General features: G+C 35.8%; 1 protein-coding gene across 7 annotated transcripts in view; it reads left to right on the top strand.

Moving 5' to 3' along the window:
• The window catches only part of FER (FER tyrosine kinase), a 166,047-nt gene that overhangs the window by 15,183 nt on the left and 136,652 nt on the right, over nucleotides 1-14,212 (top strand). For 6 of the 7 annotated variants that reach the window (XR_013180157.1, XM_077172210.1, XM_077172213.1 and 3 more), the window contains 3 exons: nucleotides 3,247-3,504; nucleotides 7,177-7,350; nucleotides 10,694-10,793. Coding sequence is in view for 6 of the 7 variants with exons in the window: in XM_077172210.1 (XP_077028325.1) it covers nucleotides 3,298-3,504; nucleotides 7,177-7,350; nucleotides 10,694-10,793 (481 nt within the window). In the remaining variant the exon portion in view is untranslated. Of the gene's footprint in view, nucleotides 1-3,246; nucleotides 3,505-7,176; nucleotides 7,351-10,693; nucleotides 10,794-11,006; nucleotides 14,147-14,212 lie in introns of those variants that run through there. The other variant, XM_077172216.1, reaches the window with a different exon arrangement.

Genomic DNA, 14,212 nt, shown 5'->3' with positions numbered 1-14,212 from the left:
CACACTGTATTTTCATCTTTTGAACATTAGAGAAGAAAGTATGCTTGTGTCTCAAACTCCTCATATCTCATACCAGTTACACATTAAATCTTTTCTGGGTTCAGATTTTTCTGGTTTTGCTGATTTTTTTGCCAGTGGTCTGTGATTACAAAATCTGTCTGGGAATCTTTGTCTTTCAGCGTGAGTGTTTTAATGTTGTGTGGTAAAGCCAAAAAATATGGGAATATTAGTATCTAATAATCCAGTAGCTGTGAACGTGGGGAAGCACAAGGAGAATCACACCATGAGTAGCAGCCCAGCTAGTCTGCTGTTCTTAAATGTCTTCTGGTGCCATGGTTGGAGACACAGGGCTGATCTAAATGCATTACTGTGCCTGGGTGATCACTGTTAAGTCCCTTCTGACTGAAATATTCTGCTGTATTGCTCTGGGCCTGTAGGGCAGCTGTCATCTCATCTGTGGTCACTAATGAGGGAGATAGCAAACTTGGAAAAATACCTGCCTGTGTTGGTGCTAGATATTGTATTTTTGAACACTGCTTGAAAATTTGCTTGTGTTTTTTAAGAGTATTTGAAAATCAGATTTGTGTGTTCATGTGTTTGGTAAATCTTACAGTTCTGAGATCAAATTAATGTCTGTGTGATCTGTACTGTTTTCTGTTGTTTAAAAATATTAAAAAACATTAAAAATCAGAAGTGGTTTAAAGCAACAGAATTAGTTTTTAGTTTATCAAAATTTAAGCTTAGTCAAGTGGCTTAGGTCTTGAATACTTCTTCACCATTTCTTAGCCTCCAAATAAAGCACTTGAATTTGACTGGATGTCTTGGTTGAACATTTTCTCAATTTACATGGAAGTCACATGGCAGCTGGCTTACCCATTTGGGAGTCATCAGTTCTCAGTCTTTGTGCTTGTTAGTTTTAGCAAATCAGAATTTTACCACTTTTGCAAAACAATTTTTTGCTGTGCTGCTTCTGTCACAGAGAAAGGAATAATTTAAAAAAAAGACGGGAGTCCAGTATGTGTACAATTTTTGCCTATGTATCCAGGCATCTAATATTGGAATTGGAAAAAAATCTGTTTACTGCTTTGTGTAGAGGAACTTAGCAGGCTGGAGTGAGATATTGTTGGGTCTTTTGTTCTATTGATTTTTGTAATCCTGTATCTCCTTTGTAAGTCACTAGAAGCAGACTGAAATATCACATTTCCTCCTTCCCTTGCCATACTGCCTCTCAGTAAAAAACAGAGGCTAGGGTAAAAGCAAGCAGGCCATTAGTTTACTCATAATACAAAGCTGAACTTCACTGTGAGACTCAGTTCCTATCTCTTCTAAATCTGGATGTAAGAAAACAAGGATACTATCTTTTCTCACAGCTGTTGTGCTAGGAGAGTTTGGTAATGTGCTAAAATGAAGTAGGAGAAAGATGAAAAGTCATAAAAATGGGTTTAGATGTAAAGGACATTGAAGATTCACTACTACAGCTTTAGTCATGTTAATAAACAGTTGTTTGTTTTTTTTTTAAGGTTTAAAAAAAAAAGGTTTTTTTAAGGTTTTTTTTCTTTGGTTCATGTTGCTAAAATGTTTGTGGTTCTACAAGAGTGTTCCTCAATTTTAACTGTGGAGGTATTTTCATAATGCTAATAATGACATAGTTCATAAATACAACCAACATAAACTATTTACTGTTGCTGTGTATGACTGAATTCCTAGCCATCAAGAAATATTCTGACTAAAATATACAGCTTCAAATTAAAGAGTTTATGAAGGCTTACAGGTTTAAGGTTATTCAGACAGCTTTGAGTTGTCTGTATTTTGTATATACATAGTAATGTGTCACTGTTCTAGTTTTCTTTATTGAATCTTTGTTTTGTTTTGTAGCATGGTTTGTGTTCTAAGAATAAACACATAGTACATGAGGCTTATTTCAGATGTCGCTTGAGGTTCTGATTTGCAAAATCTTCAGAAATTTTGTGCAGTAACTGAAGCCAGTAACATATTTATTTTTTCTGAATACCTAACATGCTAAAATGCTAGGCACTCTGAAAAGTCTGTCTTTAAGCCTTGTACATATTGGTATGAGCTGCCACAGTGTTGACATTAGTTTATGTGCATCAGTTTTTAATGTAGAATAAGAATATTAGTCCTACTTCCCTCACTGGACTTCTAGGAAGATAAATTTGTTAATGTTCGTAGAACACTGCTGATTTAAGTGGTAATGTGTAAAGTCTGTGAAGAAATTGGTATTTCTGTGTTAAAAAGAACCAAGACTTTGCTGTAGTGCAGGAATTAGTGAATAGGCAGTGTACAGGCTGTGGCTGCACTGCAGTCCAGAGATAAGGGTTGCAGTTTATATAAGTTTATCTTACCTAGTTGAAGCTGATTAGTATAGGAACAGGTGGTGTGTACACATGACAAAACCTTGTGCAAGAGTGTGTAGGAATTACTTCTTTGTGTGGTTTCAGCTCTTCCACAATGTAGCTATGTGTTTATCAGCATCAGATGCAGGTGTTTCAGAGCTAACTCCAGCAATTGGTTCTGCTACAGGGCTATAAGGCAGCATATCTTATCTGTTTATCAATCTTACTTTATGTCAGTTTGTACAATAAGACTGGACTGTCCTAGGGTAAAATGGTGTGAACTGAAGAACTCTGACCCAGGGGACCAGTGTATGGTTGGATGGGAAACCTACTTTGGGATATTTTCTGGTTTTTGGGAGGTTGAATCTGCAGGTTTAATGGCCTGTTAACACAGGGCTTAGGAGCAAACTAGCTTCTAAATAGTTACCAACTTCTCACAGACACAGTGCCTGAGAACTGGTGTTTTATGTGGATTTTTCTGTGCTCTTAGGAGAGTAAACGTGAGAAACAAATGTTTCAGGTCACCAGGAGCAGAAAAGTGCAGCTGGCAGCTTGTCTGGAGATACTGTTAGCTGTGCTTATTTGGTTAAATATGTAGGTTGGTCTTAAGTGTTTTTCTTAGATGCTGTTGTGTTTTCTTTCATACTGTACTTTAAGTTAGGAAGGAACGATTTTGCAGAAATGTAAACTGGATTTCTAAGGCTGAAATATTTTCCAGTCAGAGTTTGTTGTTAAAAACACTGCTCTGAGCCTCCTTTCAGTTTATACTGAGGAAGTTAATGTATGTGGTTAATCTTATGATTAGGTAATTTCAGGGTTCAGGCATCAATAATTGCCCTTTGTCTCATCAGAAGTTTGATAATTGTCTCATCAGTCTTTTTCTCCCTTTCAGATGTGGTGAAGAGCCTCTATTTCCCCTGTCTGGTATATAGTGCCTTAAAAAATGGGGTTTGGAGGTGACCTGAAGTATTCTCATGATGCTTTATTAAAACTACAAGACTGGGAACTGCGACTGCTGGAAACAGTGAAGAAATTTATGGTAATGAGAGTAAAAAGTGATAAAGAATATGCATCCACTTTACAGAATCTTTGTAACCAAGTAGATAAAGAGAGCGCTTGTCAATTGGATTATATCAGCAATGTGTCCAAGGTAAGTCTGAAGTTTGAATTTGGAATATCCATGGGTTTTGGGTTTACTTTTGTTTTTTTGGTTTGAGTTGGACTCCTATCCATTCAGTTTCTTGAGAGTTAATGTTGGCAAAGTATTTAAAATAGATTATTTTAGTTTCTCAGTGAAATATGCATAAGTTGAGCTCTAGTCTTGCTTTGAAAAAATTAACTGAATGAGAATCAATCCTGATTCTTGAAACTCAGTATTTTACATAAATGGATTGAGCCTGCTTCTTTGTTTAGTGCTTTGAAAATCAAGTATGCTATAGTAAGCTTTTCTTTTAAGATAGGAACTATTGTTTATGCTATATAGAATTTGTGACAGAAATAGAAAAATGCCAGGAAACCAAGGCAAAGCCTAGCATTCCAGCTGTTACTCACACGGCAGCACGTGTTGTAAGAACAAAATTAATTCAGGATGTTTCTCATAATTGTGAGGTTATTTTGTATTCTGTTTAAAAGAACTGTGTTGACTTTTTTAAAACGTAAGGCTGTTCTCCAAATTACTGGTTTTTAGATTTAGAGCAGCTCCAAGTAAATGTAATAATTAAGCAAACTTCCCTTATCACCTGTTTGAAAGTTTTACTCCAGATCTGGATTCTCTACTGACAAGAGAAGACTATTCTGTTTTGATGGCTTATTTGGTTCTTGGCCCTTGTTCTGTAGCAGAGGTTACACAGTCTGTTCAGTCTGGCATGAATCCTCATTTTCTCTCTGCAGGAAACACCCTTTGTGGGTCAGGTTAAGTTTCAGACAAAGCAGTTTTTATGTTATGGGCTTATTGGATGGCTTCTTGGACAGTGGCTGTGGTGTAGCATTAGGAACAGGAGTGCTCCTTGTGTGGCAGGATGGATGTATACAGGGTTAAAGTGCCTGTGACTTGGAGGCTGTGCTGCTATAGCTGGGCTGCTTCAGCACTGTTATTTAAACTGCAGTGTTTATGTATAACACGTTCTGTTGTTGCTTCCCTCCCTCACAATAATTCTTGCCTTGTAAATTGAAATACTGCCCTTTTTTTCATTGGCACAGAGTATTTAGCGTTATAAGGTTTAAACGACCATTAACCATCACATAGGTATCTCAGTGTAGGACAGATCCTACATGGCATGAGCACTTCTTGTGAGCAGATAAATCAAAAAAATCTGGAGATCTGACTTAAGCCATCTTCTTTTTGCCTTGAAAAGAGGTGTGCATGTCACATTTTGAAATCTTGTTTTGAATGAAGGTGCTCAAGTTGTCCTTCAGCATCATTTTCATTCCCTTTTTTATTCTCTTAAGGAGGTGTAATTTTTCACTGTTGCATCTCTGATTTCTATGTTTTCTCTGTTTTCCATATTTTAACAGCAAAAATATTCATGTGGACTGGCAGATCTTTTGTATGGGCTTGCCTTATAATTTCACTGACACCTTGGATTTTGCAGTTGTGTAGTGACACATTATTTTACTGGTTTTGGCAGTTAAAAGCCTGAATTATTGATTATTTAATAATCTCATTCTAATTTATTTTAATCTTTTGTGATACTTTTTTCTCTCTTCCTGACATTTTACAGAACCAAAGAATGATGGAAATATGGGAAATGAATCCAGTTTCTTACATCTTTTGAGATATAAAGTACCTGTTTTTCGTATTATGGTATTATTTGGCATTTTGTGGCATTAAAACCCAATAGCAAGCTGTTTAATTTTTAATGGGTTTTGTTTTGTTGGTTTTGTTGTTGTGGTTGTTTGTTTTGTTTTGATTTGATCTCTAAGTGTACAGTAAGAGTGAGCACTTAGAGAGATATGGTGTTTGGGAAAATCTGTCTTCTGGTTTTTTTCATGTGGAGACAACAAACTTGCTGGAAGGCATAGTAACAGCAACTGGTAATGCTAGGAAAGGGGTGTTTTTAACAGCTTCCAGACTGCTCTTTTGTGTGTTTATATGGCTGAAAAATAGTGTTAAAACAAACAATAATGTTTTTTACTGCATTTGTTGAACTGTGGTCATTTTTTTTGTGGAAGGAAATGCTCTTTACTTTTTCTGCTGTTCCCACCCAGCTTTTTTGTCCCATATAAATCTCTGTTATTGAAGCATTTTCATGTCACCTTCTCCTAATTTAAAATAATAAAATACAATAATACAAACCACAGAAACCCTGCTTTACTGATATTTCCCTATTGAAACATCACTTTCCCCTTTTCCTGATGGAAAGAGTGATGTGAAGAACAGGGAAATACGTGATTTTTTTTTTAAATAGAAAGGGAAGTAATTGCTATGTTTCTGGCTTATTTAAACTCATTTGGTGACTTACAAACTAAGCATTTCCTTAGAATACCTGTACTGTTGAAAAATGCTTTTGGTGTGATTTTTCAGGATTCAAACAGTAGTTGTTTCATCAGTAATAACAAATCAGCCTTATGGAAAATGGATGATTCTAACTACATTTTCACCTCGGAGAGCACTTTTATGAACTCTTTTCACAAGTGTTCAGTGCTTTTTTATCCTATGCAGCTTTGCAGTATGGCTTCTGAAATGGTCTCCAGCAACAGCAGGAAAGCTTTAGGCCTTGACATTTTATAACACCACACTTTAAGCAGTCCAGATATCTCTGTGCCAATCTGTGGGATATTTACAAGCTGGAAGAAATGTTAAAGATAGTCCAGTATATAGGGGAGTCAATCGTCCTAGGTTCTGTTCTGTATAATCCAGTTTCTGTTGCAGCATTGCATGTAGGAAATATTAGGTATATATGTTTGTATACAGGATATAAAGAAACCCTAAAACTAAGAAACAAATTATTTTCTAAAGTTTTTATCTCAGATTAAGAGCCAAGATAAATGCCAATAGACCTCATATGCTAGGTGTCTTCAAAACCTTGTAACTCTAGGGCATGTAGCCACTCTGAAATCTTAGCTATAGCACAGCTTTCATTGTCAGGGAGTTATCTTTAAGGAATCCAGTGTGTGACAGCAATCTTCAAATAAAACCAAGGTTTTATTTGAACTGAAGTTTAATTTTACATTTGTGTCTCTGATATCTGTAGATGTGTATCTGTATTCAAAGCCACTCACAGCACATTAAGCAGTCCTGAAAACTGACAGAATGTCCGAGGAAGCTATTAAAGCAAGGGTACAGAAGGATGCTGGGTTACAGTGACAGATGGGTGTTGTGTCTGTGCTTTGATACTGGTGGTCTGACTGATGCTGCTCTGTGAAGCAGCTGATGTAATGGTGTCCTCTTAAACCACCAACCCTCAAATCCCTATTGCTGTCAGGTATTCAGACAAAGGTGGAAGTCAGCTTGGGCAGAGCAACTGTAGGGGGAAACTGGAAGACAAAGGATGTTGGAACATGGTTCTCAGGGATGTTGGGGGTATATTTAAAAAAAATAAGGCTGCAGTGCTTTCTTTGGTGTAGAGAAATACTATGACAATGCTGAAGGGTGAATATTCAATACTGTACTCTCTGGTGCTTTTTTATGATTTTATGAGTGAGATTGAGGCATGATTTTGCTGTTGCAGGAGGATCTCGAATGCATTTGGGTAAGCTTAAAATTAATTGCTTTACTGAATTTTTTTAAACAGTGATACATCTTTTCCCACAGTTCTTATTAACTGTGTGGTTATTGTGAGCTGAAATAAATAAGTGCTTTTCTCTTCTGACTTTTTTATAGTCTTGGTTGCTTGTGGTACAGCAAACAGAACAGCTGAGCAAAATAATGAAGACACATGCAGAGGATCTTAATTCTGGGCCCTTGCATAGGCTTACAATGATGATCAAAGATAAGCAGCAAGTTAAGAAGAGTTTTGTAGGTGTTCATCAACAAATTGAAGCAGAGATGTACAAGGTATTTTATTCATTTGTGCTTGATAAGTTGATTATAATTCTCTATATTTAAAAATATTAAATTAAGAGAGGGTTTTTTGGGTTTTGTTCATGCTGTGGTAAAAGAGTAGTGGTTGATATGTAGAATGCTTAGCTTAAATTTTAATCATTTTCTACACAGATTGCCTTATCAGCTAGCAGGAAAGACAAAGATGGAAAGGTTTCTTCCATATGAATTTCCATGGACAGATAGAACTGGAAATGTAATTCTAGTAGAGGATAATGAATTCTTGTGTGACGCTTCTCTATTCCATCTCTTTTCCTGTTCTAATTCCACTTTAGACATTCATGGGACCAGGGCACTGTAAACTGTTCTTAATGAGTGCTCTTGGCAGTCCATACTCTTTTGGGAGGGGACAGGGTTCTAGTCCCTGTTCTAAATATAAAGCAGGTGTAAACTAAACATTGAGACTGCAGGTAAAACTCTTCAGAGTGTTTTCCATGACATGTCTGTTATCGTGCTTGTGTTCAAAGTGCTGTATCTTGTCAGTAAAGCTGACAGAAATCACAGTTTCAGATGCTCTGGGGGAAATTTAGCTACAGATGTCAAAAATCAGAGCGATAGTCTGAAAGGTCTACTGAGAGAAGGAAAAGCACTGTTTCTTCTTTCTTCCAGCAGAGAATTTGGGATTTGAAGTAGTGTAATTAAAATGTAACATCTGAGTAAAGCAGTAACACTGTCACGGATTGATGAGTAAAAGATTCTTGGGCCAGTTCTGAGGAGAATTTGGAGCTATTCTGTATTTAAACTAAGACTATTTTAAGTTAAATACATTTGCTCTAATAAGATTGCTTCCATAATATGCTAGAATCTTGGCATCTTCCTCAGGAAGGGACTATGGGGATGTCTTTTTTGATGCATGGTCAGTAGGCTGTGATTATCTGATAAAACTTCAAGCCAAATAACCACTTACTGCTACTTATGAATTGGTGCACCTCAAAAAGTCAGAATGGAAGAAGAGGAAAAACTGGTAGCATGTGTTAGAAATAATAGAATTATTTAGTTATAAAGAACTGCAGAAGGAGAAAAAGAAAGATAAGAAAGAAAGGTGGAATGGAGTAAGAGTGCTGTAAGCTCAAGTATACTTTGAAAAGAGACTATGCAATGTTTTGTTTTCTGTTAATAGGCTAAACTCTAATAGAGCCTCTTATAAAATTGTTTTTTAAAATAAGACTTTTCCAAAAAACCATAATGCATACTGAGCACTTGCCAAATGACTATTACAAACCATATTAACTTTATTTTATTATGGGTTGCATAGCCATGAAAGTATTTTGCATCCTGCTGATTAAGCTTGCATTGTTGTTTGGTTAAAGGTTTTTTGGGATTGTTTTCTTTTTTTCCCCTTCCTGAATTTGCAAAGAAGTATTTGAATAATGTTCTCCTATTGTTAGCTGACACTGTTCAAGGTTTTATGTACCTGGAGCACTTTAAGAATGATTCCCTGAAATTCAAAAGACTTCTGATGTTCTGTGGTATTATTTCTGATTATGTTACGCACAGAGGTAAAATGCCAATTATATCTTAATACAGTACGCAAAGTTTGTGACATCAGTGTCTGTGCAGCTCCTATTTTTAGGATAAGATGGCATAAAAATGTGTTTAGTTGAAATGGATGTATGTCATCCTTTCTTATTCTACACACCTCTACAATGATGAATCTTATGGGACAGATTCTTGAGAATAGTAAATAACATGGCTTTTGCACAAATGTAATGGACTTGTATCTTGTAGATTTATTCCAGTTTCCATTAAGATGTTGAATAATTTTCTTTCTTCATGAAATTTGAAGGGAGAAAAGTAGAGTACTGTGCTAATTAGGTGGGTAAATAAAAATGGAGTTTAAAGTAATCCTTGACTGTCTTAATTCCTTAAGTGTTCTTTGGGAACCTGCTCTTGGTGTTGGTTTTATCTGTTGGAAAGACACAATCTAGATTAAGAATCATAATGTAGCTATTATAAAGGTTTCCTAATGCTAGTGCCCTGTTTTATTTTTCAGTTTTCTGTAAGAGAAGCCGTTCTTATTATTTAGGTCTTAATTACTTCCTAATTGCATCTTTTTCTCCATTTGTGATGATGTCTTTAAATACAAATTGTCATAAAGTTATTTCTCCTATATTGCCTCTATTGGTATATAACAGCAGATGTGTATAATTAACAGATTGTAAAAATATGAGATGAGTATATGTGATTGATGTGGAGAAAAGGTTCTGCCTTCAAATTAAATATTGTACAGTTGGCCCAAAAATAGAAGCTGTAGACAGCACTTTGTTGGATCTTTAAGGAATTTCATTAAGTTTTCAGATGTTGATGAAAGTAGTGTTATCTGGGCCTTGCATCATGAAAAAAGGGAAAATTGTGAACTTCATCCTTCTTCCTGCCAGCTGCAAGAGGAACAATTTTTCAGTAGAATGAACTTCTTTTTCTACACATTCACTGAGAGGAGCACTTCCATTAAAAGTAGTTAATAATTTCTCTTCCATGAATTTCCAATTGATGTCTGTTATTCTGCTGGATTTTTTTTTGGTTGGAATTTTCTGTTTTTCTTACAATATATGGTAGGTGATTTGGTATTGTGATGGCTGGTTTTGTTTGCAAGTTCATTATTTGGGATTGTTTCTGAACAGTGCACTAGTTTTGTCACACACTAAATGAATGCTGGCGGTAGAAGAGAAAACTTTAATTTTGTGATCAAAAATGTTGTGTTCAGTGCTCAGTTTCATGGTAGATGTTTCTTATTTGGTTAGTTGCTTCTGTAGTTGGGTTTTTGTTTGGGTTTTTTGGTTATTGGTTTGGTTTTCCTTTTAAGGGTTTAAATTTTACCATTGATAGATTATTTAATACCAAGTTACTGTTCCTTAGTCAATTGTAGGAAGTATAATGTCTAAAAATTTTGCTTTTTATTAGGTGCAAAAGAAATTCCTTCCTATGCATAGGACATTCTAAGCCAGTACGATTTGTTAAGCATCTTTTTGACTTTTTTTGCCTTGTAATTGGAATAGAATATTGTTGATGATTAGCTGGATTTTCTAAATATTTTTAATTACATTGATGTGAATGGGGATTTGTGTCTTAGGCCTCTTACTTAATTCCATGCATTTATTGATTTTGATTTTGCACCATGTAATGTACACCATGTAATTTGCACCATGTAATATCCTTTTAAGATTTTCTCAGTCCAGTGGAAAGTGTAACATCCTTATTTTGGATAATAAATTCTGTTAGTTCTGTTTTACTAATGCTATTTTTTTTATGTGTCGAGAATAAGTATTTTTAATGCTTTTAATATTTCCCTTTTTTAAAGGTCACAAAGACAGAACTAGAGAAACTTAAATCTAGCTACAGGCAACTAATAAAAGAAGTAAATTCTGCCAAAGAAAAGTATAAAGAAGCTGTGGCTAAAGGTATGGTTTACTTCATTTTGTATATGTATTAGTGCTTTTTTCAAATCTGCTAAAACTCTGACAATGAAATAAGGTAATTTTTTTTATTTTGAGCTGCTTGATTACAATATAAAAGATAATTTAGTATCTTAAGTAAGCCAGGCTGATTGTTGTCATGTATGTTTGGTATAACCTCTTAAAAATTAATAAAATATAAATGGTGATTCTTTTAAGTTCTTGTAGCGTTTCTTCAGTGGATGTTTTTGAAATCTGAAATTGCTCAGATGGACTCTGGTCTCACCTGCATTCTAACTGCAGCCTACTTGCCTGTGAATTATTATTGTTGCTACAGTGGCATCAGCATCAGTTCTTGTCAGTGTAACACATCAAACCTTTGTCAACTTTGTCTAAAAGAGGAAAATAAGTCATTTTGCACACAGGGTGTGATGTGCTTAATCTGCATGGATTTTGATGCCTGTTGAATTGTGCTTGAATGATGAGATAAAAGAGAGCCTTTCTTCTATTATGTATTGAAATATTGTGCTAATAGTAGTTCTTATGTGTCCTTCTTAGATTTTCTTTTCTTCCTTTAGTGAAAATTGACTGGCGGTATGTAAGTGCGATTCCAAGATCCATCTTAAGGTTTTGTATGAGTGTCTAAATGACAGTTAATCTTTTTGGCTCTGTTGTAGTAATTATAGTAGCTCTCAGTGAGGAGAGATTTTTCTTTCCAAATTTGTCTCAAATTTGGACAAAACAGCAGGAGATAAGAAGTTACGCTTAGCACTGTTGAACTTTTACTGTTCTTTTTCTTTTACTGAAGTTCATAAACACTTAAAAATAAAAATGCATACTTTCATGGCAGTTTCATACAGTTCCATGTTTTCTGTATGTAACTTAATTTGATTACTTGGTTTATTCTCAAGTAACTACTTAGCGTTAGAATATGTAGTATGTATCATGGAAAATATAATAGGATGTTCGGATCTTAGTATGTTATTTTTAGCCTGTTTTATCCTCTCTTCCTGTTACTAATTTGGTCATTCTCTATTCCTGAAGCACCATACTTTCCCATTGGAATAAAGGAGTGTTTTGTCTGCCAACAGCTGTGATGTTTTGATTAACTGAATTAATGTTTTTCAGATAGACATAAATTATTTTTAAGACACTTATCTCCTATGGTTTTCTTTGACCTTCTCTTTCAAGCTTTTATCTAATGTTTGTCTTATTATAATTCGTACTTAATTTAATTTCTGCTAAAATCTTGCTTTGATAAACACTGATGCCCATAAAAATATTTTTCTCTCAAAAGTTGCAGAATTGCTTCTCTCCTGCTGCATCCCAGGCCCTGTTCCTGTTTATAAATACTTGTGCATTTGATGGGCTGCTACAGTTTATCAGCTGCAGGTCAGCTGGGCTGCTTGAATTTTTCTAAGTCATGGTATTTCTGAGCTTGTACATTGTCAAACTGGTTTGCTGGTGAAGTGAAAAGTTAGGGAAGTCTTAAAATTACAATGCTTCATTATTCCAGGGTATTCTTTATTCAGTAAGCTAAGCTTATTCACATTATGTGCTATTAAGATATATTACTTTTGTTAATGTACAAACTGTTTCAGTCTTCCAGGATTTCAAGAATTATTGAAAACAAGAAACAGTGCTTACCAGAACAGTGGGAGGGCATAAACAAGTATTGAAAATAAGCTGAAAACCATTTTGTTAAACAAAAAAATAAAAATCTTTTGACATCAGCTCTTGCAAGTAATGTGTTAAAATAGCCCACCCAGGTTCATTTATGTAAAATGTTGTTTTAAACAGAGTCTGTTCCTCTGTAAAGACTGTACAAGTCTGTAAGACAGTGACTGGCCTTGCCTCTCTGGAGCCAAAGGGGAAAACTGCCTCTTAGAGGACATAGAATTTTAGCTTTACCCTGGGGGTTACGTGCAAATTCATGCAGCACCTGTATGAGCTGGTCCCCAGGAAAAGAATGAAAGTCACACAAAGTAGTCTGACAAATGCCTCTGTTTTGCAAGAGTAGTGCGATTTTGAAATGTAGTAGCTTCTTCTGCTTTGTTTCAGAATAGCAAAGCTGCTTTCTGGTGAGAGAGTAGGTTTATTAGAGCTAATAGTGAAAGAGGTACAATTGGTTCTTCAGCTTGTGAAGACTTCCTAGTTTTCTAGTTGAGTTATTAAAAGTGATATTAAACTCTGGGCTAAACACACATGGTAGAGGATATTAACTGATAAGGGTAAAGGCTGGCAAAGTTTGTACAGTACAAAGTTTGTACATAACATCACTTTCCAAGTGATGTTATGATTTTCTGGAATCAGGAAGTAGTCTCAGGTAAACTTGAATTTCTGTGTGTGATACTTTGCACCATGAAGTGGGTAGTCCCTTTGAATCAGTGGCACCCTGATGCAGGGTTACAGGTATTTCCATTTTTTGGTGAAAACACTAGGAGGACCATTGGAAAGATTAGTAAGTGTTAAGGACTGAATAATGATACTGTTTAGTTAGTTAGGTTTTGTTAGTGTTTGGGCAATGGGTAAAGCATGTGGTGGGATTTTTTGGATAGTTTTTTAGTCGGGAAAAGGGAATTGGTTTCTGAAGGAATGTAGGAGCTTCATTATGGAAGACTTTGCGCTGTCCAGATTTGGAGGAAGGTGAAAGCATCTGAGATTGTGTCCCAGGAGCTGTTCTGGGGAAGCCTCTGCTAGCTCTGCTTCTGCTTGGAAGCAGTGGACAGTTGTGTTGCAGAGGGAGCACCACTGAGACTTGGCTACCACTTCCACCTTGGGCTGGGTTGCATTGCCTTGTTATGGCCACCAGTGTCTGCCTAATGGCTCAGTCAGAAATGACTGATTTATTTTGTTTATTCTAGCCCTTACCCCAGTAAGTCATGCATAGCTGCTCCTTTCTGGACCAGTGATTACCATAGGAATCACAAATGCAGTCTGGTTGGTTTTTCTTGTGCATGGAGGGTCCAGGTGTCAGGCAGTCTGGTTGATGTTAGTCATTTGCATGATAATTTTCTGCCCTTTTTTCCCCCAGACATTCATTCTTATGTTTTTTAATGTAGGGTAAGAGATAACAGGCAGAGAGAGGATGAAGTCAGCAAGCTGAACTAGTCCATTGCCTCTTTAATGAGGCATGTTTTGGGTTTTGGGACTCTATGGACAGATTGGATGCAGTAGTCTCTTCTGGATTAGAAAGCTTTGTTAAAAAAACTCCACAGAGTATGTGGAGTGGGAATGCAGAGCATGTTCCTTTGCAGAATTGGGGCATTGGAGTAATAGGGCATGCAGGGGTCTTTGGAACAAATATAAGAGCTTGCTGTATTATTTTTTTCTATAATTAAATGGACAGCACTGTGAAACATTGTGTATGTGTGATATTGAAAAAAAACAGTGTGAACATCTGCGGTAACCGTGACTTTAAAAGT

This window comes from Agelaius phoeniceus, chromosome Z (assembly GCF_051311805.1).
Source record: "Agelaius phoeniceus isolate bAgePho1 chromosome Z, bAgePho1.hap1, whole genome shotgun sequence".
NCBI lineage: Eukaryota > Metazoa > Chordata > Aves > Passeriformes > Icteridae > Agelaius > Agelaius phoeniceus.
This window is presented reverse-complemented; position numbering and strand designations above follow the sequence as displayed.